Consider the following 26159-nt stretch of genomic DNA (forward strand, 5'->3'; position numbering starts at 1 on the left):
GGGTGTATATAAAAGGATATACAACATTTCCACATGTGCCTAGTAAGAATTAAATTTTTACTATATTAAGTGTTGAAGAAGTACATACAAAGTAAGTAGTTGTATTTATGTGAACCTTGAACGTTATCCTTTCTGTCTAAAGGCTGTACACTGAAATGAAAGCTAAAAGACATAATCACAACACAATCCTAAAACCTTACCTAATATCCAACTCCACCCAAACACATCACTACTCTTTCATTTTTCAGCCTTTGTTACATTCTTTATGAGGCTACTCTTCAACTTTCATCAATTTTGGTTAGTTTCTTTTGTGTCAGATATTCAGCTTTCTGTTAAATAACTTTTTTGTTCATTTCTCATTTTCTGCAGAATTTATTGACTTTTGGTTAGTAAATTGCATGGCATGCCATTCCTTCATTTTTTCATGGTTCTCCTTTCTCCAACATGTGATTTATTTCATATAGACTATATTAAATATTATTATAATTAAATACACACACAACTATTTTTATATTTTTGGTCACTCCTGTCATGATAGTACTATCTACATTCATCTTTTTCATTTAATTATGTCTCTTTTGTGACTTGTCATGTTCAATGATCATCACATAACATATACTTTGATTTTCTTTTTCATATATAATTTTTTTATAGGTCATAGTTGATAGATATTCAAATAATTCATAGATGGAGAAAAAGGAATCATCATCTAAGTATGATCAACATGAAGATGCTACTAAAAAAGCTACAAAATTTGATGGAGATTCCGCGACAGTTTCGTCTAATTCAGGAAAAAGTGAAGAACCTGTGAACAAATGGATGGCATTTGCTAACAAATCAGATGAAAACTCGACAACAACGAAGGCTCCTACTGGTCACGACGATCAAATTATAACCGAAGCAGCTATAGCCGAGAGAGCTGCGGAATGGGGACTAGTTGTGAACTCAGGCAATTTGAAAGCAGCAATTGAGACAACAAGTTCTTCATTAGATGGTGATAGGAGTAAAGGCATGTCAGATAGGTTTGCTGATTCGGCAAGGGTTTCCGGAGATTCGAATTATGGTTCGGAGGCTAAATTATCAGGGTTGTTTCCAAGAGTTTCGCAAGAGTTGAAAGAAGCATTGGCTACACTTCAACAAACATTTGTTGTCTCTGATGCAACTAAACCTGATTGTCCTATCTTGTATGCTAGCAGTGGTTTTTTTACTATGACCGGTTACTCTTCCAAAGAGGTTATTGGAAGGAATTGGTGAGCAATTTTTTCCACTTCATTAATAAATAGATAGAAAGCGATGTTTTTATATCGAAGCCGTGGATGCAGTTAGGTAAGAGTCCTTGATATTATGAAAAGTTGCAGACAAATTTAGCTGATGCCGTCGAAATTGCAGTTAACCATGATAGCAAGATATATGTCTTTTGGAGAGTGATTTTTATAGGTATATGTAGATAGAAAGTGTAGCGATTTAAATTGTGGTCACAGCTGCAGTTAGGTAACAGTCCTTGGTATTGTGAAAAGTTACGAACAAATTCAGCTGACGCGGTCGAAATTGTAGTCAAACCATCCTAGCAAGATATATGTTTCTTTAGCGTGGGAGATTGCGTCTTTGTTGGTATATGTACCTTTAAAATGTAGTTGTTTTTTAATGAAAGAAACTTATTTCTTGTTGCAGCCGATTTCTTCAAGGACCTGAAACTGACATGAATGAAGTAGCTAAAATTCGGGATGCAACGAAGAATGGGAGGAGTTATTGCGGCAGGCTTTTAAACTACAAGAAAAATGGAACACCATTTTGGAATCTTCTCACTGTCACTCCAATCAAAGATGATCGTGGCAATACCATCAAATTCATTGGGTTGGTCCTGCTTTTCCTATGATGTATTAGTACTTTAGAACTCTAAGCATAACAATACTTTATTGAGAGAATCGCGCAGCCACACATTCAAGGGATCACAACTATTAAGTTAGATGAAGATCAGACAGCTTGTATTCTGACTTAACCAAATTGGCTTGGAATATAAGCCGTTCGACTTTCATTCAACTGTTGAGATCAGTAACTGCATGACTGCATAGAATCAAATTCAAGCAAGGATATACGTTGAACATTAGTTATGTATCAATTATAAAAAATCTTAGTATACTAATCTATTGCATATTACTGCAGAATGCAGGTTGAGGTGAGCAAGTACACAGAAGGTGTGAATGAGAAGGAACTAAGACCAAATGGATTACCAAAATCATTAATTCGCTACGACGGTAATACAAACAATTGAGCCATTTTTTATTTTTTTAATATTTTGTGTGATGATTTCGACTTCACATGTAACCGTGTATTTTCTCATTTGCCAGCTCGTCAAAAGGAGAAAGCTATGGGATCAATCACTGAGGTTGTTCAAACTGTTAAGGATCCAAAATCGATAATGCGCGGTATGATTGATGAAAATGCCGCCACCAAGCATGAAGAGCTAGAGAAAATAAATTATGATTTTGCTTTGCCAAAGTCTGCCGAACCTGAGAGTACACCACCTAGTAATCATATGTCGCGCTTTAGTTCTTACGAGGAAAGGAACAACAAGTCATCAAGAAAATCAGGAATAACTTCTTCCAAAGGGTATTTTTGTTAACTTATTTCTAAAATTTGATCCATAATTCTATTGTTTGTATAAAAAAGATAAACTATATTGAAGACTTTCAATAATGCTTATATATGTTTTCTATTTTGTTGCAGTGTTAAAGGGAAATCAATGAGTGCTGTAGGGAGAGACAAGGAAAAAATTATTATTGAACCTGAAGTTTTGATGACAAAGGAAATAGAATGGTCCAAATGGGAGGCAAGAGAGAGAGATATAAGGCAAGGAATTGATCTAGCAACCACATTGGAGAGAATAGAAAAGAATTTTGTGATTTCTGATCCTAGACTTCCAGATTGTCCAATTGTAAGATTAATTTGGAGCAATTAGTGATTTCTTTCCTTGAAAATGAAAATTAATTGTCTTAGAAGCATACTTAATCATATGCTTATGAGTGTTCACCTAATACATATTAAACTTCTAAGTTTAACATACTTACACAAACAGATTATTATCATGTGTGTATAGAGTATATGACTATTGTCGGTCTCTTTGCAGATATTTGCATCAGATAGTTTTCTCGAGCTTACAGAATACACGCGAGAAGAAATTTTGGGTCGAAACTGTCGGTATAAATTTTACTATATATTCATACACATTCTTTTTTTTTCATGTAGTATTTCTTAATTGTGTAATATTCTATCATATCACTTGCATGTAGTTTCTTCTATCAGTCAAAAGTTCTTGTTAATATAAACAAAATGGATGACATGAAAATTTCTTGGAAAGAAAGTTATGTCATTAACTTAGTCTTTCCATTATGCATAATCTAATAAAATTGATCTTTCTTTGTTGAATTGATCTTAAATTGATCTTTCACATACTACACATATTGTATAGGTTTCTTCAAGGACCAGAAACAGACCAGACAACTGTCTCTAGGATTCGAGATGCTATCAGAGATCAGAGGGAAATCACAGTTCAGTTGATCAACTATACTAAGAGTGGTACGTAATTGGTCAAACTAAAGTTGTTAAAATCTCGAGTTAACTCTTAAAATCTTCACGAGCTAACTATTTTAAGTCACTAAAACAAGTTAACTCGCATGTAAACTCTTTTCGGTAAACTCTTACAAGTTCAAATAAATCCTGGTAAAATCGGTAAACTTTCAATCATACTAGTAACTTGTGAGTTTATGTGGTATGGCCCTTGAAATGTAAAATTTCGATCAATATTATATGATATTTGGTTTAATTATTTGTGTTGTAATATATATTGGTAAAACTATAAAGTATCTAGAAGATGAACCTTTCTGATTTATTGTTTGTAGGAAAAAAATTCTGGAATTTGTTTCACTTGCAACCTATGCGTGACCAAAAGGTGATTAAAATACTCAGAAAAATTAATTTGCACCATGAAAAGTTAATATATTTTTATTACTAATATATAATCTTCCTCCCTTTTTCAGTTCTAATGTTAATTTTGATAATAATTGTGTTTAGGGTGAACTTCAATACTTCATTGGTGTTCAATTAGATGGAAGTGACCATTTAGAGCCTTTAAGAAACCGTCTGTCTGAAGGTTCTGAGCAACAAAGTGCTAAGTTGGTGAGTGTTGAGAATCTATTTCTTATTATTATTTTTCTTTCAATTTGCCTTCAGTTAGCAATGTACTTATTGATCCAACTTAATGTGATGCAGCCTTAGATATAAATTTAATTACTATGAACCGATGGTGTAAACTTTTTTACTTGGCTAAACACCCACAACATGCGGTGGATACTTGGGTACCTTAATCATTTGGTTCATGGTTCGATTCTTGGGTCGGTGCATAGGAAAAAACATTTGTCGGGAGAGGTCAACTCCTTAAAAGGATCTCAGCTACCTCAAGAGATTAGTCTCTGCAATTGCGCGCGGAAGATATACTGATTTACCAAAACATAATATTGGGGAGCTAAACTACATAAACACAAATAACAGTTACCTTAGTTACCATATACTTACATAATTCATTGCGAAAAAAAGTTGCATGATTTGAATGAATACAATGTATCACATGACACTATTCACATGCTTTCTTTCAGATATTCTTCTTTTACATGTGTAACTTATCTTATGATTCCTCAAATACTAGATTGTGATTTTTTTTTTATATTAGATTGTGATTTGAGTGGTTAGAAATAAGGAATTTTATACTAGAATATATTCATATTATTTGTATCTTACCAGGTAAAAGCCACTGCAGAAAATGTTGATGAAGCTGTTAGAGAACTTCCTGATGCCAATTTGGTAAGGTATTCCTTGTGTTATAAATAAACTAGCTATTATTGTTTCATATTTTTATGTAAAAAAAATTGATTATGATTGATTTTGTACTTTCTTGGTTATAGAGACCAGAAGATTTGTGGGCAATTCATTCTCAACCAGTTTCTCCAAGACCACACAAAAGGGACAATCCTTCTTGGGTAGCTATTCAAAAGGTATCAATTTATTTGTTTCACTTCCGATTCAAATTATTTTATACAACTCAAATACATATTAGAACTATCATCAAATGCAGATGACTATAAATATATATATAATCACCAAAATATAACAAGCAAATTTTAGGCTTTGGTGCATACAACTCCATCACAAACCCATCCATCTTTGGGCTTCTCTTCTTCCTTGACACCATCTTTGCTTCCTTTGTCTCCCAATGCACAATTTGGATGGAGATCAAAGTCACACTCTTCACAAAAGTACGACCAATTATGTCCCTCTTCATTGCAATCATCGCAATAGTAATTCTTGCGTCGCGATAATACAAGCTCATGCTCATGTGTTTCGTGCGTCACCTTCTCGGGCCACCCCTTTGCTATTTCATCATTTTTTGCCTCTATTTCTTTTATTCTCTCCTCGGTGAAAGGATAAGCATCTGCTCCATAAAGGCCAATCAGATCTCGAGCTTCTTTCGTGACAGTCCGACCACTTGGACCGATTGCCATAAGCATGGGGATGCCAGATACCTTGAATTTGCGACTCAAGAATTCCTTCCTTGAATCACCAAAGGGAAGTGCCAGCCATGGCATTTCCGCAAAGAATTCATCAAAGGAGTTTTGATCCCTGTCACTTGAGATGAACACAACTTCGAGCGCATCATTATCTTGTGCCTTAATTTTATGGTATGCATCAGTGAGTTTTGGAAGAAATGCACGGCATGGAGGACACCAGTGGGCTGAGAAGTAGAGGAGGACAGTCTTCCCCGTTAATTTTGACAACGGAATCTAAAATGGAGATAAATGCAACCTTGATAATATCACATTAAAATTAGGGAATCACACAACATAAATCGATAAATTTATATTATAAGAAGTTTTACCTTCTCCCCATCATTCTTAATAACAAAATCTTGATCCCCAGACACCAAAACTGACTCAAGAGTTTGAGTTGCCTCCTTGGCCTTTGCTATTTCATCGAGTTCAACAAACTTTTCAGGAGTGAATGGATATGCATCGACCCCATGTTCCTCAATGGCCTCAGAAACATCATGATGAAGAGTTTTCCCATCTGGCCCAATAATAACCAAAGTGGGGATTTTTGATAGCTCAAAGTACTGAATTAGCTTAGGGCAGGTTTTGTCCTTTAGAGGAAAAGATAACCAGGGCACAGTTTCTAATTCTTCCTTGAATGACTCTTCGTCATCATCTAAGGGTATAAACACAACCTCAAAGTTCTCCCCCTTTGTCTTCAGCTTCTGATAAACCTCCTTAAGTTGTTGAGTAAATAGCGCGCATGATCTGTATGAAGACGCAAAGAAATACAGACCAACTGTCTTTCCCTCAAGCTCAGAGATAGGTATCTATGTGTACATGAAACGAAAAGTCAGATTGGTAAATGAACTACATGATTTGTGACAAACAACCAGATAATAGCTAAAGTGAACTACTACAAATCATACAAATTTAAATTACTATACTTACTTTATTTCCATCGGATGATATCACGAAGTCACGTGAACGAGATACCAATAAAGATCTCAAAGATTGGTTCCTCTTAGCTTCCTCTTCTTGATCTTTCAACTCTTGAACCCTTTTTAATGTGAAAGGGTATCCTTCAGCTCCATAATCACGGATAATGCGAACTCCGTCTTCAGCAACAACATTCCCAGTTTCATCAAGCAATGCAAGATGAGGAATGCCGTGTACATGAAACAACTCATTAAGGCGTTTTCGCGTCTCTGTATCAGAAAAGGGTATAGCTAGCCACGGCATTTTTGAAAAGTAGCTATTGAAGGCCTCATCATCTTTATCAGCTGAGACAAAAACAACCTCAAAGTCACCATTTGGAGAGAGGTCATTGTACACCTCCGCCAACGTTGGCGTGAATCTTCGACACGGACCACACCATGATGCTGAAAAATAGAAACCAAGTTTCTTTCCCTTCAAGCTGTCAATTTTAACCTGTAAATTTCAAAATATAAGAAATAGTACCACAATATTCCACTAGTACCGAATGAGTACAAATAAAGCTACCACTTCAACACAACTTTCATGAGCACAATGTCCAATAAAAGAACACCACAGGCTAACTTAGACAACTTAACTCAATGTAATAACTTAGGGCCAGTTTGGATTGGCTTATTTGAGCTTACCTACTGGCATAAGTTTCGTGAGATTATTTGAGAGAACTTATGAAAACAACTTATGATAATTTTCATAATTTTTTTCAGGCTATTTTCATAAGTTCTTCTTCAATATAGCTTATGAAAATAGCTCGTAGGTCGTAGCATATATAAACACATTTTATTTTAATTTTATCTTTTGGTATAAAAATAGCTTACCTAAGCTGATACATAAACGCTTATTATGATAAACACTTGTGTATCCAAACAGTCCCTTAGTCATCCAAAGTCAAACTTAGTCAGCTTAATTGAATGCAATAACACTACTCAAACAAAATAAATCACCACTTAATTTATCAAATGTATTCCTATTAACTTGATGCCAGAACTGACCACCGAACCAGACCGAACCAGATTTAATTGGTGGTGAAAACCAAAAAAAAAAAAAATGTATTCCTATTAAGATAAAAACACCAATGAGTACCGAATTGACCATAATCCTTATTTTTTATATTTTTTTCCAAATTTTGCATTTGAATAAATATTCTCCCCAACAAATAGAGGATTCAATTGAATTCAATCCAAAACAATCTATATATATATATGATTCCTGAAATTCATCAAAATTAATATCTGTACATAAACAGAAACAGCATATATATGATTCGTGAAATTCAGAAAAAGAAGAAAAGGAGTATGGTAGTAGTAACCTGATCGGTGTTGTTCCGGAGAAGAAAGTCTCTTTGAGGAGAAGAGAGAAGAGAGTGAACATCGTGGTGGTGAACAGAAGAATCTGCCATGTTGCTCTATGCTAGTGGTGAATGAGTAAAGTGAGTGAGAAATGATGACACAAAAACAGAATAACGCTTATTTATAATACTACTTTGTTTGTGGAGGTGGGAAATCAAACGTCTAACAAAATCATAGTATATTCCTTTTTCCAAGTCACAACCTCTGCTTAATCACTAAGAAAACATTTTTTTTCTTCCGGAAATTACTAAGAAAAATTTATTAATTTACATAAAAATAATATATATTTATTTTCTATGATAAAGACTAGGTTTGGAAGCCACTATGTTTGGTTTAGTGATGAGGGATTTTAGTAGTACGCTATATTTTCTGGACCTGAGATCTGAATGATACAGCGGAAAAAGTCGTTGTCTAAGGACTTTGGATGGTGATTTAGTTGGTTTTCGGTGGTTGAACCCTGTTTGAAAGGACGGACACTCCGACGATCAAGTCAATAAACGCAGTAAGAATATATATTAGATAGTTGATGTAGCCATTTCACAAGCTTTATATATGGAAAACATTAGGTAAAAAGACCTAAAATATTCTTCCGTCTCTTGTGATTGTGACATGTGTTATATGATGGCGCCAGACAATCCACGTGTCCGTGTGGAGCGGTGATCGCAAACAATCAGATGTATCTATCGAATGATCTGTAGTGTTACTTTATGGGTTGAATGACCCGATAAAGTAACAATACTTTTTTTAAAATGATGGTCTTTTTTGTGAAAAGTTATTCCAAAATAATCTATCTTTTCAATTTTCAAAGAATATTTTCTACCTTTTTCCAATTATAAATATGACAAGTGCTAACAACAACTTAAATAGATGGTCCACTATGGATTAGGTCAAAAAATTATAATTTGTTTTTAATAATTGTCAATAATACCTTTAAAAATTAAAGTATGACCCTCATATTTTTACTGAGGAAGTATTAATAGTTTTTTTTTTTTAAGTGAGGAAGTATTAATAGTTTAAACACTAAATTAAAGGCATATTACAAATAAATTAGCTAGTTAAACTTATTGTGTTTATTAAAATTAACTGTTAAACTAACTTATAAATATAATCCTAAAAAAACCAGCACCGTAATATGAAGAACCAACAACTCTTCATTTCAATCACTCATCCAAGTTCATTTTTTCAATCAAACTTGAATGAGTGTGTTGTAGTGAAAATGGAGTTACCGGAAATTCTCCATAGCCTCATTTTCCACGGACGGTCATGTCAACACTTGTTCCTTCCTCTGTGGCATTTCATCAAACATCAAGCCCGCATTCTTTAAACACCCCCTTACAGTGCTGTATAATTGAGTACTATAAATCAATCACTAGCTAGGGCTTTCACTATCTATGCAATTTATTAGCTCTTGTGTTTTTTGTTATAATCAATTTGTTTCACATTTTCAGATAACTGCAAGAGGCGAAAAAATTGGCCTTCACCATTTTTCTCCAATAAGGCCCTTGGGTTGTGGAGATACTGGCAGGTAATAATAATACCTTTTACTTAGCTTGGCCACATTATTGTATAAGCATACATATTGCATAGTTTAATACACTTTTGTTGATAATGTTTTCGTTTTCATTGAATGTGTTTAATTTTGAATCACAAATGTTTAACATAGTTATAGTAGACAAATTCTACTGTCGAACACTTTGATAGGCAGTTTGCGATGTACTTGAAAATCATTTGAAACTCTAATGACGATAGAAGTCAGTCACTCCCTTGTAAGTAGAATTCACGCACTAGTTTTTATGGCTGAGATGGGTGGAAGACTTGGTCGGCGTCATTGCATAAAAGCAAGGGAAATAAATAAAAGTTGAGTTTCGAAGCACACATTCGTTTTCCATGGTTTTTGTCGAACAGATACAGATCAGGTCATCATATGATTCGTATCAGTCATGACTCATGAGGACGAAGAGTTCTACAAGCTTCTATATATATAGAGGGTGAAGTCGATCATTGTTGGAGTTACACACAGTTTTCAAGTACATGTCTACGGTGGACCACCTATCAAAATGGGTCCAACTTTGAACTTGCGGCATAGAAAGTGTTGTGTTGTTTTGTTTTGTGTATTGATATATTGCTGAATTGTTTCGTTGTTGTTTCGTTTTGTTTAAGATGCTCTGCATTATTTTCATGGTGTCGTTCTGTTTGGTGTTACAGTGTTCATTTAGTGGAACTCCGAGGTACTGGCGAACTATATGCAATGAAGGCAATGGAAAAGTCTGTAATGTTAAATCGTAATAAGGTCTGAGTATTTCTAAGAAAGTTATTAGTTTTCATCTTTGCATGTTGAAGATCAGCTAATTAACATATTATTATATTTAAAGTATTTATTTATGAGCAATTATTGATCCCTGTTAGGAGTTTGAGATATCAACATGTAGTGTCAACTATCATGGAATGATACTCTGCTATGTAATAGTTCAACTATCCATTTACGATTGGGGTGGAGAGAAATAGTTATTTCATCTCATTATTATATTTGCCTAAATATACTTGTCTGGTTTTTATTACAGGTTCATCGAGCATGTATTGAAAGAGAGATTATATCATTACTTGATCATCCTTTTCTTCCAACACTATACACCTCATTTCAGGTAACTCTCACTTGTACTGTAACTTGTGTTTCTTTTCTTATTAAGACTACATTGTTTTCTAATGTTCACTCAAAGCAATCTTGATTTAACTCAATAAAATGCCTGAAAATTGTACCTGCAAAATTACTTAGCATTATTATTGATTTAAGAAATTCTTAGATTAGGGGCAGTGCCTATTGAGTATTGAATGTTAACCAAATTTTCCTTTGTTTTTACAGACAGAGACACATGTATGTTTGATTACTGACTTCTGCCCTGGGGGTGAGTTGTTCGCAGTACTCGACAGGCAACCCATGAAGTTTTTAAAAGAAGATTCAGCAAGGTATTTTTGGTTTAACAGTTTTGTCAAATGATGTAAGTGATTCCTGTCTGCAATGTTATACTAGATGCTCAATAAGATATTACTAGAAGTTACCACTTGATTTCTATTATTGGAATCCATCATCTGATATCCCTATTAAAATTGGTGTCTTGTAGATAAATCTATTTAACTTGGATTAGTCATGGTCAAATGTGGCTTTTTTGCATTTTTACCTTGTATACGAAACACACTCCTAATTTTGTTCTTTCATATTCACCCCCATTCATATGCAGAGCACCTAGATTTTAGACTCCCAACCATAAATTTCGTCTGAACCATTTATCCATTAACAAAGAATTGTCAGTTAGCTGACAGCTTAATATGAAGTGTAGAGCTGACAAGGTTCTTCAATGTGAGAAGAAAATGAAAATGCAGAACAAATTCTCTGTTGAATACATATGTAGTGTGAGATTTACATTTAAAAATTTTAATCTTGAATTCGGACAATAGAATTGGAATTGAATTTAGAGTTCTAATTATATCCTTTAATAGATGTCTGTATAATATATTTATATTACAAGCTCTTATATTTTTGTTAACTTTTTTATGTATCCAGATTCTATGCAGCAGAGGTTGTTATTGGTTTGGAATATCTCCATTGTTTGGGTATGGTGCTCATTATATCTTCATTTTATTAGTTCATATTAGCTTATGCAGTTTGGTATTTGTTGAGAGAGAGAGAAGAGACATATGTTGAATACAGTGTGTTTCAACTACACAACAGTCAATTATATGTAGTAGGCTCAAGACAATTAATACAACATAAATATAAGAGATTTTTTTTCTATTGACATAATATGATACAATATGATATGCCTACACATTAATCCTAAACAACAAATACAACGATCATAATATATTTTCAATATAATTTAACATATCCTCAATCTGTGTAGTTGCAACGGGTTTAGTTCAAAGTATCTTCTATGGTATTTTGGTGTTCACTTGTTTGCAATAACATTGGAAGGATATTTTATGTGTGGTTTGCTACCTGTGAGTAAAATAGTTAAGTTTTAGAAACTTATGGATGTCCACAGTCATGTTAAAATTAAACGGGATAGGTGGAATGGGTTTATTTTCCGTAACTGTGTCTCTATAAACTTTAGCATTGACACTTAGCTTTGAAGAATTGCGTTGTAACTTGTACGCTACTATTCAATCTGAATATTGTTTTGTATTATTGAATCTGTCTAGGTATAATTTATCGTGACTTAAAGCCTGAAAATCTCTTACTTCAGAAGGATGGCCATATTGTATTAACTGATTTTGATCTATCATTTATTACATCATGTAAACCTCAGGTACGTATCCTTGTTCTAGATAAAATATAATAGCTGCTATAACACTGTAGCGTAGTGGAATTTGAACAAACTGCTATTTTCTGCGATTGACAACACTTTGTACTATATCTTGTGTTGCAAAACAATAGAGGTTTGTTAAAATTCTACTTTGCTACCGATATAAATTATTGGAAATTCTTGACCATAAGGAATTCCTCAGCTAAGTGCACTCTCGCCTTTTTTACATTTGTTGGCGCAGGTTGTGAAGCAGTCATTACCTAGTAATAGAAGAAGATCTCGAAGTCAGCCACCACCATTATTTGTTGCAGAGCCAATTACACAATCAAACTCATTTGTTGGAACTGAAGAGTATATTGCCCCGGTATGGTGAATTTCTATTCTTCGTCATACTATATAAGTAAACCATGGAAATCTCCCTCAAAGTTTAATATGATTGGTTCCCCGTGTTTGTTTCTTATCTTACACTGAATGGACTATATGCAGCTTGTAGTACAACATTTCAGCTGTATACTAATAAATTTGAAGTATGTAAATAATGTGCACAAAGCTTATTGTGCATTGTATTTACAATAGTCAACCAAATCATGTAGTTTTGTAATTTAGATAGTTTCAACAAAAGGTAGGAGGGCTTATGCATATGCACCAAGGGCTCAAAAGTGTGCGTTAAATATTTAAGAACAGAAAATAGAGTAATTCTTTGTAAGTTTAGAAAAACGTTGTGGAGTGGTTTCATATTATGTTTTTCAAAATGAGCATGTCACTATAATTTCGTCAAACCTAAGGATTATAACATGATCTACTGAAAGTGATGATGAGCATAAATTGTTTGTGTTATCATTATCATCATTCAAGGTTTTTAGTGTACTTGATATCAGGAAATCATAACTGGAGCGAGGCATACAAGTGCTATAGATTGGTGGACCCTTGGTGAGCATTTCCATCTTTTTGTTTGCATACAAATTATGGACCATACCATTTTTTCTCTCATGTAACTAATTGAACTTTCTTATCTCACCATCTTATGTTAATATTCACAATTTTGTTTGATGTTCTGAATATAGGTATCTTGTTGTATGAGATGCTATACGGCCGTACACCATTTAGAGGAAAGAATAGACAGAAGACATTTTCCAATATCTTACACAAGGATCTTACCTTTCCAAGCAGCATCCCGGTATGTTAAGGATCTTACCCATAGATATGTAAATGTATCACCTACAAAGATATATTAAGGCATTGTTTTGATCATGTATCAACAACTGCAATAAATTACCTGATATATTAATTGTATATTCTTACAGTTTTCCAGTTATCGTCATGATCATTCATCAACTGATATAGTTTGACATATTTTTCAGGCTAGTCTTGCAGCTAGGCAGTTGATTAATGCACTATTGCAAAGAGATCCAGCCAGTCGTCTAGGTTCAACTACAGGAACCAATGATATCAAACAACATCCTTTTTTCCGTGGAATCAACTGGCCTTTAATCCGCAACATGGTAGTATCCTTATGATTTCTTTTAAAGTTAGCGATAAGAAACATCACCATCAACATCACAAATGGTCAAGTTAGTCCTAAATGATGGGAATATGTTTGACGTCCCTAAATATGCATTTATTCAGTTCTTGAATCTACATTCTTTCAGCCAAATTAGTCTCCACAGTCCCTAATGTGAGGACTAATTTGATCAATGAAATACACTTGTTCAGGAGGCTCACATGTAATCTCATTTTATGAAGGGATTATTGTTCTCACTTGGTATCTTTTAGATACTAATTGCATCATTTATTTTTCACTATCACTAATTTAACCTCTGAAGTTGTAGGAGTCACAATTTAGTTCCTAAAATTAACTAATTACAGTCTTAAGTGATCCTTGAAATTATAAGTCTTTAATTACACCATTTTGAGTCGGTTAATTTAGCCTAAAACAGTCAAGGAGCATATTTTCAATTTTTAGGGATCATTTTAGAATTGTGTTAATATTCAGAAACTAAATTATCTGAATCTTACAATTTCAAGGACTAAATTAGTGACTCAGTCATTTTCGGTGACAGCTTCAGCCAATCTAGGGCTAGTTCAGTTGGTGTTTAACGGTAATTTTATCATGGACGTGTTAAACCTCGAATGTGATAGCCACCCATCCTAAATTTTTTTAGCCAACAAAGAAAAACCTCTCAAATTATTTTGAATATTTAGAGAAGCTAGCAGCTGGTTATTATTGTAATGACCATTTTGAATTATCTGTTTCATGCAGAGTCCACCCCCTTTAGATGTTCCTCTTCAATTTATAGGAATAGATCCAACGGCAAAGGACAAGAAATGGGAAGATGATGGTGTGCTAAATAGCTCCATTGATTTGGATATTTTTTGAAGCTCAACACAAACTCCTCAGTATGGGATGTTTTGTTAGCATCATGCCTGACTCATGCTTCAAAATAATCCCTACAACTGAGAAATTCAAGTGCAAGAGCTTTGTCTATCAATTTGGTTATAGTCCACCGCCATATTGTGAACCGTCATTCGACAACTTGGAATCAAATATTGTGTAGGGTTTGTATAAAAGTATCATGTACATTGAATAAATTCAGAGAGATGTTTTACCATTTGAGACATGCTTCCTAGTTTATGATCATGGACATACATTGATATTGTATTTTTGTAAATGGCTTAAAATTTTAATTGAGAGTAGCAGCATGAGGAAAACTGAATCTAGCATGTAAAAATATATGTTGTAGTATTATCAAAGGTTGTTTGATGATTTGTCAACCTACACCAATGCATATGGGGAAAATTCAGTCATTGATTCAAAGTTTTTATTCATATTGTATCTTGGTTTTGCAGATTGAGTTATTTTAGGTATTTTACTTCCAATCTTTGGATAGTCTAGCAACCCTAATTCACTTCATTTTGTTGTCTAATTTGGTTCGCAAGCGGGTGGGGTCCATTTTTCGCCAAATTAAATTGACTTCATTTAATTCTGATTCATTCATACAATGACGGTTAGAGCTGAAGCAAATTGTTTTTTACTTTCTCACAACTTGCACTTGAAACTTACCGGTTAAGGAATGGAATTTTGCTGGACAGCATCACAAGGGGCTGTCTATATATTGTATAAATAGAGAAGCAAGGCATAGCAAGAGAAAAAAAAGGAGTTTGAGAGCTTTCTCAATTTTACTTATTTCATCTTTAGGTTTTCTTGTTCTTTCTTTCTCTTGTAATTTCTTATTCCATGAGTTCTATCATCTCAATGGATGGCTAATTTCCTTTTCATCAATCATGGAGCGTAAACATCGTTGAGGTTTGATTTATGAAATTTTGCTCTAATTGGTTTTTACATGTGAATTTCATTCTTCCTTGTTCTTCTCTTTTTTAATATGATTTTATTTGCTTAAATGAAATTTGTTCTTGAATGATTGTTTTAGTGGTTTCATTAACTCAATTGCAGGAAGAGGAAACAAGAACTAGATATTACATTGAGAGTGTTTAGTATTATGTCTGTTGAATATTTAAAGATATTTATTTTTGGGGCAGATTCTTCGTAGGAGAGTGATTTTTTCTCAAAAATCTCATTTTTATAACATCCGCTACTTAAATAGAGGGGGTATTTCTGAGATTGAGAAATGAAAGAAAAAAAAAGAAAGTCAAATGGCAAATGTGGCAGTATGAGCAATAGTTGTATGAACTGGATTTTCTAGACCATTCAATTTTAAATTGGTGGCAGAGATCGTTTTATTATTTATAAAATTAGGTTCACAATCTAAACTATTTGATCTCAATTTAACGGCCGAAAACTGCTACGGCATGAAACTGCGTGAAAATACAACTTCATTGAATCCAGGTCCATAGTTGTAGGGGTGGGTATATCTAAAAAAAACATATTTAAATTTATTTTTTTGTTTCACATTCCTAAACATGTCCTGTGAATTGGGACACACTACATGCAATCTGGTTCCAAACAATGCAGATTTGGCATAATCAAACCAGGTTGGCCTGCAATGCATCTCAATTCCTTATAATAAACATAGAAAACAAAACAATAGAGAAAGAAAGCCAATAGAATTTCTCTAGATAGAATCAAATCTTTGCAAAAACAAAGGCAATAGTAATAGTATTACACTAAAAAAAACATCAAGAGTTTCATTAAAAACATGAAGAGTTCCAAACTCAGAAACACTCATAAAACTTGGTTAAAAGAGCTAGCCCCACTAAAAAGACCGGGATCAATGCTCATCTCTGTCGTCTGTATCATCCTTCAAATTCTATTCCTACCAACTTCCAATTTTTTACTGTACAAACAACTTCTCTTAAGAAAGCCATCAAAACACCATTTTAAACTAATTAACCTTGAAATTTCTAAAACATCATCAAGTAAACACTAGTAGTTATAACTTATAACATTTAGTAATGCAATCCATTTCCAATGCCGTTTCCATATACATATTCTTGCCTATAAGCTTGTGGTTTTGTTGCTGATCCATTTTGATATGTTTTCATTGATGAGATATCATTGCTTACTCCTCTTGAAGAGTGTTGCAATACAGCTTCAAGTTGTCCACATGCTGCTGCAATAAACCCTGTTGTGTTTTGACATTAACCAAACCAAAAGTTAACATCTCAGAAATCTAAAATTGTTTTTTATTCTTTGACTAAAAGATTTTACAAATAGCCCTTGCTTAATTATTAGGGTGTAAACTTCACAATGGATCCTCCGCAACCGGCTGCACCATAAAGCCGGATGCAGAGGATCCAAGTTGTGACCTATGTAACATAGAAATACCTAAGAACACAGGAGACGGACTTCCTGGTCTCGATTTAAATTCAGGGTGGAATTGGACACCGATAAAATAAGGATGATTCGGTATCTCAACAATCTGTCACATGATACAAAACAAAAAATATCAGTTATACAGCATATGTTTATACTAATTCAAGAAATTACATGAGAATATCTATAGTACCTCCATTCGTTGACCAGTTTCATCCTTTCCGGTAAATGAAAGACCAGACTTTTCAAGGCGAGTTACCAAATCAGGGTTCACCTGCATATGACTAGAAATCATTTTCTGTTCTATCTAAACTTACAAGTTAATTTAAGCATGACAATGCAAATGCAATACCTCGTATCTATGCCGATGTCTCTCATCAATGAAGCTTTTGCCGCCATATCTATGAGACGTGGTATATATGTTAGAAATCTAATAATTCTCATTCATTAAAAGTATATATCTATCACTTTCATGCAAAATAATATATCATATCAATTGTAGTGCAGTAATGCTGAAACACTTCTTACGTTCGAATTTCCCTTCATAAAAAATAAATTTGTCTTCAAAAAAATTCGATGGATTAATGTTACTCACAATTTTGCAGATTTGCATTCTTTGGTTTGGAAATATGTCCTCCTCGATCCAAGACGCATGGTACCTCCCATATGTGTTTTTGAGCCCTACACAAAACAGTTCAAACAAATCACAAATAGGGAAATAAAAAGACAGTGTTTCTAAATCTATTTACTTAGCAATACAAAAAGAAATAAACCAATGTAGACACCTCAGGCATAAAAATGACGCATGGACTTTTGGTATTCGGTTCAAATTCAGTACTATTAGCATCTTTAAGACCAAGCACAGATCGCGCAAACTCTATGACAGCAACTTGCATTCCAAGACAAATACCAAGGTATGGAATTCTGTTTACGCGTGCATATTTAGCTGCGATAATTTTTCCTTGCACTCCTCTATCACCAAAGCCTCCAGGAACAAGAACACCATCCGCGCCCTTTAATAACTTCCATGCTGCCTTATACGCATCAGGATTCTGCAACATTAAATAAGAACATATATAAGAAGTTGCTATTTTGAAGAATTATTAATAAAACTTATTTGTTATATATTTATTCAAAAATTTATGTCACCTCTTTCGCAGTTGCATCTTCGAGGTTGGTAGCTGAAATCCAGTCCACAGTAAGTTTCTTTTGGCAACTGACAGAAGCATGAATTAAGGCCTGAAATCAAAATTAAGCATGTTTGGAAGTTAGGTTAAGAGAAAAGCCACAAATAAGTATTTCACTCTTTAACAAAAACCAGGAAACTATAATACTAATGCAGCAAAAGTAAGCTAACTCCACCCACCTTTAGAACGGAGAGGTAGGAATCTGAAAGGCATGTATATTTCCCGACTAGCGCTATACGAACCTGTGATTTTCACGAAATTAAAATATAATTATTTCCAATAATCAAGGATAATGATATAATTAAAATCGGCTTTTGACTACTCACTGGTTCATGAAGTAAATCACAAGCTTCAGCTCTATAAGTCCATTCTTCTAAATCAGGCTCTTGAGCCATACTGTATATACAATAAACAAACAACCACTTAAGTCTTTCAGAAAAATAAGAGATTAAAGAAATTCTCTATATGACTATATCCACTGAGTCTATGGAATAGAAGATATAAAGAGTGAGTTATATTGAGACTAACCCCTTAAGGTTCAGCACTTTAAATATTGCTTCATGAGCCTTCTGATCCTATAGACCAAAATAAGATAATTTGTAAGAAAAGGTACCTACAAATAATAAAATGATTTGTAGTTCAGCAGGTTTGGACGAAAACTTACTCTTAAAAGCAAAGGAATGTGCCATATGTTGGGAACATCATAAAGAGTAATTATGTTTTCCCCCTGAAAACATCACACAAATTCAGTAGAGAAAACTCTTGCAAAGCACAAATCGTATGAACTCATATTAAGAAAACATACTGGAAGTAGGCAAAATTGAGAGAGTTTCGCCCTTGCATTTTCATCTAGTACCTGAGAAACAACTGAATTTTAGAATCCTAAATTAAAAAATTCAGTCAAGAATAGTATGATTTCATTGCACATATCCATTTATGTTCCTTTTGTGCATATATTATTATGCTATAGAGCACTGACACAGACACGGACACCAAGATTTGTAATCAAATGTGTCAGTGTCTTGTTAGTGTTCCACCAACATGTCTTCAATTTGAAGTTTCTGTGCTAAATATGTACTTTTGTGTTGCTTTGTGCACATTTGTTCATCTGTCAGAAAGAGGGAGGGAGAGAGAGAGCGAGAGGGGAGAGAGAGAGAGAGAGAGAGAGAGAGAGAGAGAGAGAGAGAGAGAGAGAGAGAGTGAGGGAGGGAGGAAGAGAGAATAACCATTGTGCTGCGGCATGCCAAGATTTGTGGAGACAGTCCTTGGCTTCTAAGTCCTCTCACACTATGCTGGGTTGGTTTTGTTTTCTGAACATGACAAAGGTTATTTTTCTAGGTTAGATAAAATTAAAATAATTTTCTACATGGATCTCAAAGGCCATTTAGAGTTGAGAGACATTACTTGTTCACCAACAACATTTAAAACAGGAACAAGGCTGACATGAACCAAGCAAAAGTTGTTAGCGCCTGCAAAAAAAGCATATATTATATATCAACTATAAAAACGGCATATAAGTTTTAAATTGTGATCTGCAACCGCAATATAACAGTCTTCACAACAGTATCGCAATTGCAGACAATTTTACCACAATATAAAGGTTTGCCGCATAACCAAAACCTCGGCCGCAATGACAATTTAAAACCAAGCGGAAAACTTTGTCAATAGATCAAGTATTATTCTCACCTACTCTATATGAGAAATGTCCTAATGCTTGAATAAATGGCATGGACTCAATATCACCTGCATCCAGATCAAAGGATGTTGTTATGAAGTTACATTAATCAAATAATGGAAAAACCATGTAATTCTAACCATGAAGCCTATGTTTGGTATCATGGTTACCCACCGTAATTTTGCAAAAGCTACCCTCCTTAACTTCTGCAAAATCACTATGGATCATTGTGATTCTGATATACTGACCGTAATACCAAACATACACGTAAGAAGATTGAAAAATGTTTTCAAGAGTTTACCTATGGTTCCACCCAATTCTATGACACATACATCAGCTGGACCTTCTTTTCCATCCACTGGTATGTGGGCCACCCTTTCTATCCAATCTTGAATAGCATCAGTTATATGAGGGACAACCTAAAGGAGAAAATAAATAGCACCATAATATCATAACCAATTTGTTAATTAATCATAACAAAAAAATGAAAACACAGTTTACTACATGTTTAGATTCACGGTGAGTTTGACAAAATTACAGTATACCACCGTAATTTTACTAAACCTACACTTTCGAGCTTCAACAAAATCACAGTAACACCGTAATTTTACCGATCCAAACACGCAATTAATTGATTAGGCAGTACCTGAACAGTTTTTCCCAAATAATCTCCTCTTCTCTCCTTATCAATGACAGACTGTAAATAAAATTATGAAAAAAGTAAAGTTAGAATCTTAAGAAAGAGATGAAGGGGTTTGTTGTAAATTTCATATAATGATCTGCAGAATCTGTCACAGGTGCCAAAAGAAGGACCATGAATCCATTAACATAACAAGAAAAACTTGCCTGGTAAATCTTTCCTGTAGTTATGTTATTATCACGAGTCAACTTGACATCCATAAAGCGCTCATAATTTCCAAGATCCAGGTCCACCTTTCAAAAAAAAAGAGTCAAGATTCTTCTTTTTTTTGTTCTTACACAAGACACAGTTTTTAACAATTTATTACTCAGAAAATATTTTTTCTTGAAATAAGGTTTCATTTTGGTTATTTAATTATTTATTTTTGGACTTTTTAGGTATATACCTCACCACCATCATCTAAGACATAAACTTCTCCATGTTCTATAGGTGACATTGTTCCAGCATCTGTGTTCAAATAAGGATCTGAAAAAAAGGAACCAACTAATGACAAAATGCAACACAACCCATCAAAGGATTTGAATTAAAAATAAATAAAACCCTTCAAAGTTTCAAACTTTGAACAAATACACAAAAGGGTTGTTGAATAAACAACAGAAGAAAAAAACAGAGGAAAAGTGCAAAAAATGCAAAAGGTGGTGATAATAAGGTACCAATTTTAATAGCAGTTACACGAAGTCCACAAGCTTTGAGAAGCAAACCAATACTACTTGCTGTAATTCCTTTTCCAAGTCCACTAACAACTCCTCCAGTTACAAGAACATACTTCATTTTTTCTCGTACAAAATTGTCAACTTTTTTCAATTTTTCAATGTCTTTGTTGTTGTTTTTTTCTCACTCTATATAATGAGAAGAAAAAGAAGAAGAAGACCCTTTTACAGACAGAGCAGAAACAAACACTAAAAGCTTATATTTTGTTGTTGTAACTTTTCAGTTTGTGCAAAAGACACAAATAGGTGGCTTTGAAAACAGAGCAAAACAGAACAGAAGAACAGAGGAGTGAATTTGTATGTGAGTTTGAAGAAGAAATGAATATGCAGAGAGAATAGTTAGTATGAATGGAAGTGTGAAGTATGAAGAAGGAGATGGTTTATATATACAGCATTCTGCCTGTAATCCGACAAGGATCAGACGATGAGAGAGAAATAGAGAGATTGACGGGTAAACTACAACAAAAAGGTGAATATTCAATTATCGGTAAACAGCTTAGGTGAATGATTGTGATTGGTCCATAAATAATATTTAATATAGAAAAATTAATAAATATTATTTGTAAACCAATTAGAATCATCCATATCGGTACATATATATTTTTTTTACTTTTTTTCTTCTTAAACTCATGAGTATCATGTTTAAAAACAGACTAATCCAAAGATAAATCTCATTGTCCATTAGCGGATTTGAAGTCGGAGTATTGATATGCATGGGTCAGTCTAAGGTATTATTTGACCTAACTTTTTTTTCCTCTTCTTTTGAGCTTATGCAAACAGCTTATGCAATTTTTATGTATTATTATAAGTTTTTCCAAAATAGTTTATGATAAAATAACTTATAAAAATACAATTTTGACTAGTATGAACTTATAAAATAGCATAAAACCTAATTTATATTGCATAAGAGCATAACCTCAAAAGAAGAGGAAAACAACCTAGGTCAAACGGTACCTAATACATGAACTGATAGCGATAGTGTTTAAACATGAGACTTTAATATGTCAGGGTGTAAGCGGATCAGAAAAAACCAATTAAACCGACGATTTCAAACCAATCATAACTAAAGAAAAAAACCAATTTTTTTGGTTTCGATCAAAACCGAATCGAACCAATTAAAAACCAATGTGATTTGGATTGATTCTCGGTTTTAGTTTTTAGATACCGAAGAATAGATTAACCGAATTGATGGTATATTATTAACCATTTACTGAGTTCAGTCCATCAAGCAAGCTAACATATAAAACCGGCTCAACAATTTCTCTTCTATGGTTCGGATCAAAACCAAATCGAACCAATTAAAAACTGACATGGTTTGGTTCGATTCTTGATTTCAGTTTTCAGAAACCGAATCGATGAACCGAATTTATGGTATATTGTTAATCGTTTATTGAGTTAAGTCCATCATGCAAGTCCATACCTAAAAACCGGCTCAACTATTTCTCTTCCATTTTCCATGATTTTTTTTGTGTATGTACAAATTAATTTAATGAAATTTTGTTTCTCCTACAACATCTAAATTCAACATGGAGCTTCTATTTTTTCCTTACATCTTAAAAATTTGTTCTTTATATTTTAATTCACTAATCCATTTGCTTAAAATTTTGTTTTGTACACAATTTATTTGGTCTTCGCCTAATGTTCCTTCTAGTTGGCTTAAAATTTTATTTTGTACACATTTTAAGATGTCCAACTTGTTTGCATTTTGGTATAGCAAATTAAGGTAGTAAATTTTCTTCTTAAAGTTATGTTCTTAACAACTTTATTTTTGGTTATAGATAATTGAAAATTGAGGCAAATGACAAGTGAAAAAATAATAGTAGGAAGTAAATCGAAAAACAAATAATAATAGGGAATCTGCAAACCGATTAATAAAGGTTGTGTGATTCAGATTTGAGAATATTAGTAAGTCATTTAAGCAATAATATTGGAAATGAACATACACGAAAAACATCTAATTTTTTTTTAATATTTTTCATCCAGATTTGGGAAATTGAACACACAAGAAAAAAAAAAAATCACAAAGTAAGCAAGGTAATATATTCACAAAAAATATTTGTAAGATATTAAGGACATCAATTATTATTAAAAATATAATTATTTATTTAATGGTGAGGGGTTTGAGTAGTATGCTAGAGCCACTAAGTTCGATCCTCGGATTCATTGTAAACAAAAAAAATATAATTATTTGAATTGAGGGTAGAAAAATCATTTAAGCCAATAAATATATCTTAAAAGTCAGTAACTTTTTTCTTATGGTTAAAACTTAAAATATACTATGGAGCATTTAGTAAAAATATTAAATTTTTGACTTTATATTTTATTTATTTCGATTGACTTTGTCTTTTAAATTCTCTTAATCTTTCATGGTGTCCTGTAGCATATTAATCAATTAATTAATCTCAATTGTAGTCTCTTAGTTCCGCGAAGACACAAAGAAGAGAATTTAGATTAATTGTAAAAAAAAATAGTTTAATATAAAATAGTTAATAAATTGGTACTTAAAAAAACTAAAAAGACTAATTTGATACTTATAAAACTAAAATGACTAATCTATAACATTTGTTAAAACTTAAAAGACCTCGGGATCTATTTGTTCTAAATAATTTGATGTTAAATATTATACCCAATAAAACTCTAAGGCATCAGGAATATTCCCCAAAAATTTAAAAGATGAACAAAACTCCAAAATACAAATATTACTATCTAAAATTAAATCAACATTATGGGTCTGTTTGTTTCAGCTTTAAAAAATAGATTTTTCTTTGTATTTTTTAAAATAGATTTTATAAAACCGTTTTTCAAAATATTACAAGTTTTTTTATATTCGTTTGTTCTAAATTGAAACACTAATTTTGACATCATATAACATTAATATACATTATTGAAGATTAAAACATAATCAAAATCGCAATTTTTTTCAAAAAGTTGTATTTCAAAAATGATTTTTATGAAAATCTATTTGAAATAGCTTCAAGTGATTTTTTGAAATTTTGATATCCAAAATTTTTTCAATAAAATGATGAAATACCTAAAATAACATTTTAAGAATAACTATTCAAACCCAATTTTCATTTGAAGCTTTTATAAAAAGTTTCTTTGTAATTTTTTTTTACACAAAATTATGGAGCACTATAAAAATCATTTTTAAAAAAAGTCAAAACAAACAGACCCTATATTAAAATATATTTTTAGTAAATCATTAAATTAGTCTCTAATTTTGTATATATAATCTCAAATAATTCTCTAAAATTATGGATATCTCAAAAATACACTTTGACTTTATTAAACTTTTAATTAAGTTGGTCTTTAATATAGTTAACTAGTTACCGTTAACTAAATCTTTAGATTTTTGTCATTTACTATAAGTTTGGTGCTTATATTTAACCATTTTACTATCAATTTAGTCTATTTTTTACTCTCAAAAGGACTAAAGTGAGAAATTTGACAGAATCATAAATAATTTTAAAATATATATACGTTATGCTAATTAATTAGTATCTCCGAAATACTATTTATTATTTACGTAAAACAAAAAAAAAGTGTATAGAAAATAACACTCTTTTACGATATTTAATTCTTTAACTAGTGTTCAAGTGCAGAGGTACGTGAAGTCAAAAATCAAACATAGATCGAGGGATAGTAAAGATATTTTGGTAAAGTACAAAATTAGAGACTAATTTAATATTTATTCAATCAATAAATTAACAATATTAAATTTCTAATTGAAAATTTTGGTTAAAGATAACTTATAAAAGGAAAGATAAAGATTATGAGTCCCTACCAACCTTTGTTGGTTTCCTTGCTGCTACCTCCATGCCAACCAGGTTAGTTAATTAGCATGTCGGCGGGTTCAAAACTCTATTTCTTTCTAATTTCAAAATTCAAACACATGACACAATGGATTGATTTCTTTATCACAAAAAAATAAAAATACTACTTTCATGACTTTTAACAATAATAACAAAATTAATAATAATAATGCTAAAATTTGCTAAATGTATTGATTCAGATAATAAGAAGTTGATTTATACTCGTAAAAATATGAGTTTTCTATGAGTTTGTTCAAGAACACATACGTAAAGTTTGAATAAGATTATTTTCATTACAAATTGAATTCGAATATTATCAAATGATTCAATATAAATTTGAAGCTTATTAACAGGTTAAACTCAACATTTGATAAATAAAATTTATGTTTAAATTTTATGCTCATACAAAATATATTACTAGAATATATAGAATGCATATTTAAATTTTGATAATATATTAGAACTTATTTTCTTTTTTGGTAGGTTGAAGAAATGGCAAGCAAGACAAAAACCAGCACAACGGTGGTTCCCTGTTCGAACCGAGTGAAGGAGTCCAACATAGTAATATTAATATTGTCGGTTGAACAATGAATATATAAATTGTTTGGACTTACTTTATATATACTATATTTTTTTTTCATCACAAGCCAAAATTATCTATTTCACTTTTTATATATATAAAAATAATTACACATGATGTCAGTACTTTTTGAATAGCAAAACCCAATCTTTGAAATATTTCTATAATATCAATACTTTTTTAGATTACTTCCTAAAATATTTCTTATTCTCTTATAGTTTATTTAAGGTGCATTTGATCTGCTAAGAAACAAGAGACTGACAAAACAACTTCAGTTGTACTAAATTGTCTAAAATACCAAAATTATCTTTTGTCCACCAAACATCGTACAAGACAAAAATTGTTCAATACACTAAATGTTTGTCTTGTGTTGTTCTATCTCGTATTGTATTGTCTGTTCTGTCCAGTATTTACATTTTGCAGATCAAACAGACCTTAGTGTGATTTTTATTTTGGGGTCAATCTGTATTTTTGAAGGGGGTTTGCGATAACTCCATTCATG

General features: G+C 32.5%; 3 protein-coding genes across 4 annotated transcripts; 1 reads left to right on the top strand and 2 right to left on the bottom strand.

Annotated features, from left to right (window-relative positions):
* On the top strand, positions 1-15028 carry LOC123924407 (phototropin-2). 2 transcript variants are annotated; one of them, XM_045977289.1, is made up of 23 exons: positions 1-297; positions 655-1250; positions 1672-1854; positions 2164-2255; positions 2349-2610; positions 2728-2935; positions 3128-3198; positions 3470-3576; positions 3900-3949; positions 4072-4176; positions 4798-4857; positions 4959-5048; positions 9370-9446; positions 10127-10211; positions 10483-10563; positions 10782-10885; positions 11481-11530; positions 12119-12225; positions 12464-12586; positions 13101-13152; positions 13287-13399; positions 13584-13724; positions 14483-15028. In XM_045977289.1, exons 2-23 carry the CDS (start codon positions 688-690, stop codon positions 14597-14599), a joined length of 2841 nt encoding a protein of 946 aa, XP_045833245.1. In that variant the 5' UTR covers positions 1-297; positions 655-687; the 3' UTR covers positions 14600-15028. The 2 variants fall into 2 exon arrangements, with proteins under 2 accessions (XP_045833245.1, XP_045833246.1); XM_045977290.1 differs by having other exon boundaries at positions 38-297; positions 688-1250.
* On the bottom strand, positions 5035-8170 carry LOC123924408 (probable nucleoredoxin 1). The gene is made up of 4 exons (XM_045977291.1): positions 7882-8170; positions 6531-7010; positions 5930-6409; positions 5035-5834 (listed from the first exon to the last, which is right to left on the bottom strand). The coding sequence occupies exons 1-4, from the start codon at positions 7969-7971 to the stop codon at positions 5175-5177; spliced, it is 1710 nt and encodes a 569-aa protein (XP_045833247.1). The 5' UTR covers positions 7972-8170; the 3' UTR covers positions 5035-5174.
* Positions 15029-16339: 1311 nt separating the features above from the next.
* Positions 16340-21731, bottom strand: LOC123924409 (CTP synthase-like). The gene is made up of 20 exons (XM_045977292.1): positions 21209-21731; positions 20941-21020; positions 20702-20788; positions 20502-20552; positions 20157-20274; positions 19867-19923; positions 19585-19649; positions 19407-19490; positions 18986-19036; positions 18845-18907; positions 18709-18755; positions 18507-18576; positions 18360-18422; positions 18143-18232; positions 17779-18045; positions 17589-17674; positions 17346-17394; positions 17187-17267; positions 17006-17099; positions 16340-16802 (listed from the first exon to the last, which is right to left on the bottom strand). Exons 1-20 carry the CDS (start codon positions 21324-21326, stop codon positions 16627-16629), a joined length of 1797 nt encoding a protein of 598 aa, XP_045833248.1. The 5' UTR covers positions 21327-21731; the 3' UTR covers positions 16340-16626.
* Positions 21732-26159: the final 4428 nt, after the last annotated feature.

Source organism: Trifolium pratense, linkage group LG4 (assembly GCF_020283565.1).
Source record: "Trifolium pratense cultivar HEN17-A07 linkage group LG4, ARS_RC_1.1, whole genome shotgun sequence".
NCBI lineage: Eukaryota > Viridiplantae > Streptophyta > Magnoliopsida > Fabales > Fabaceae > Trifolium > Trifolium pratense.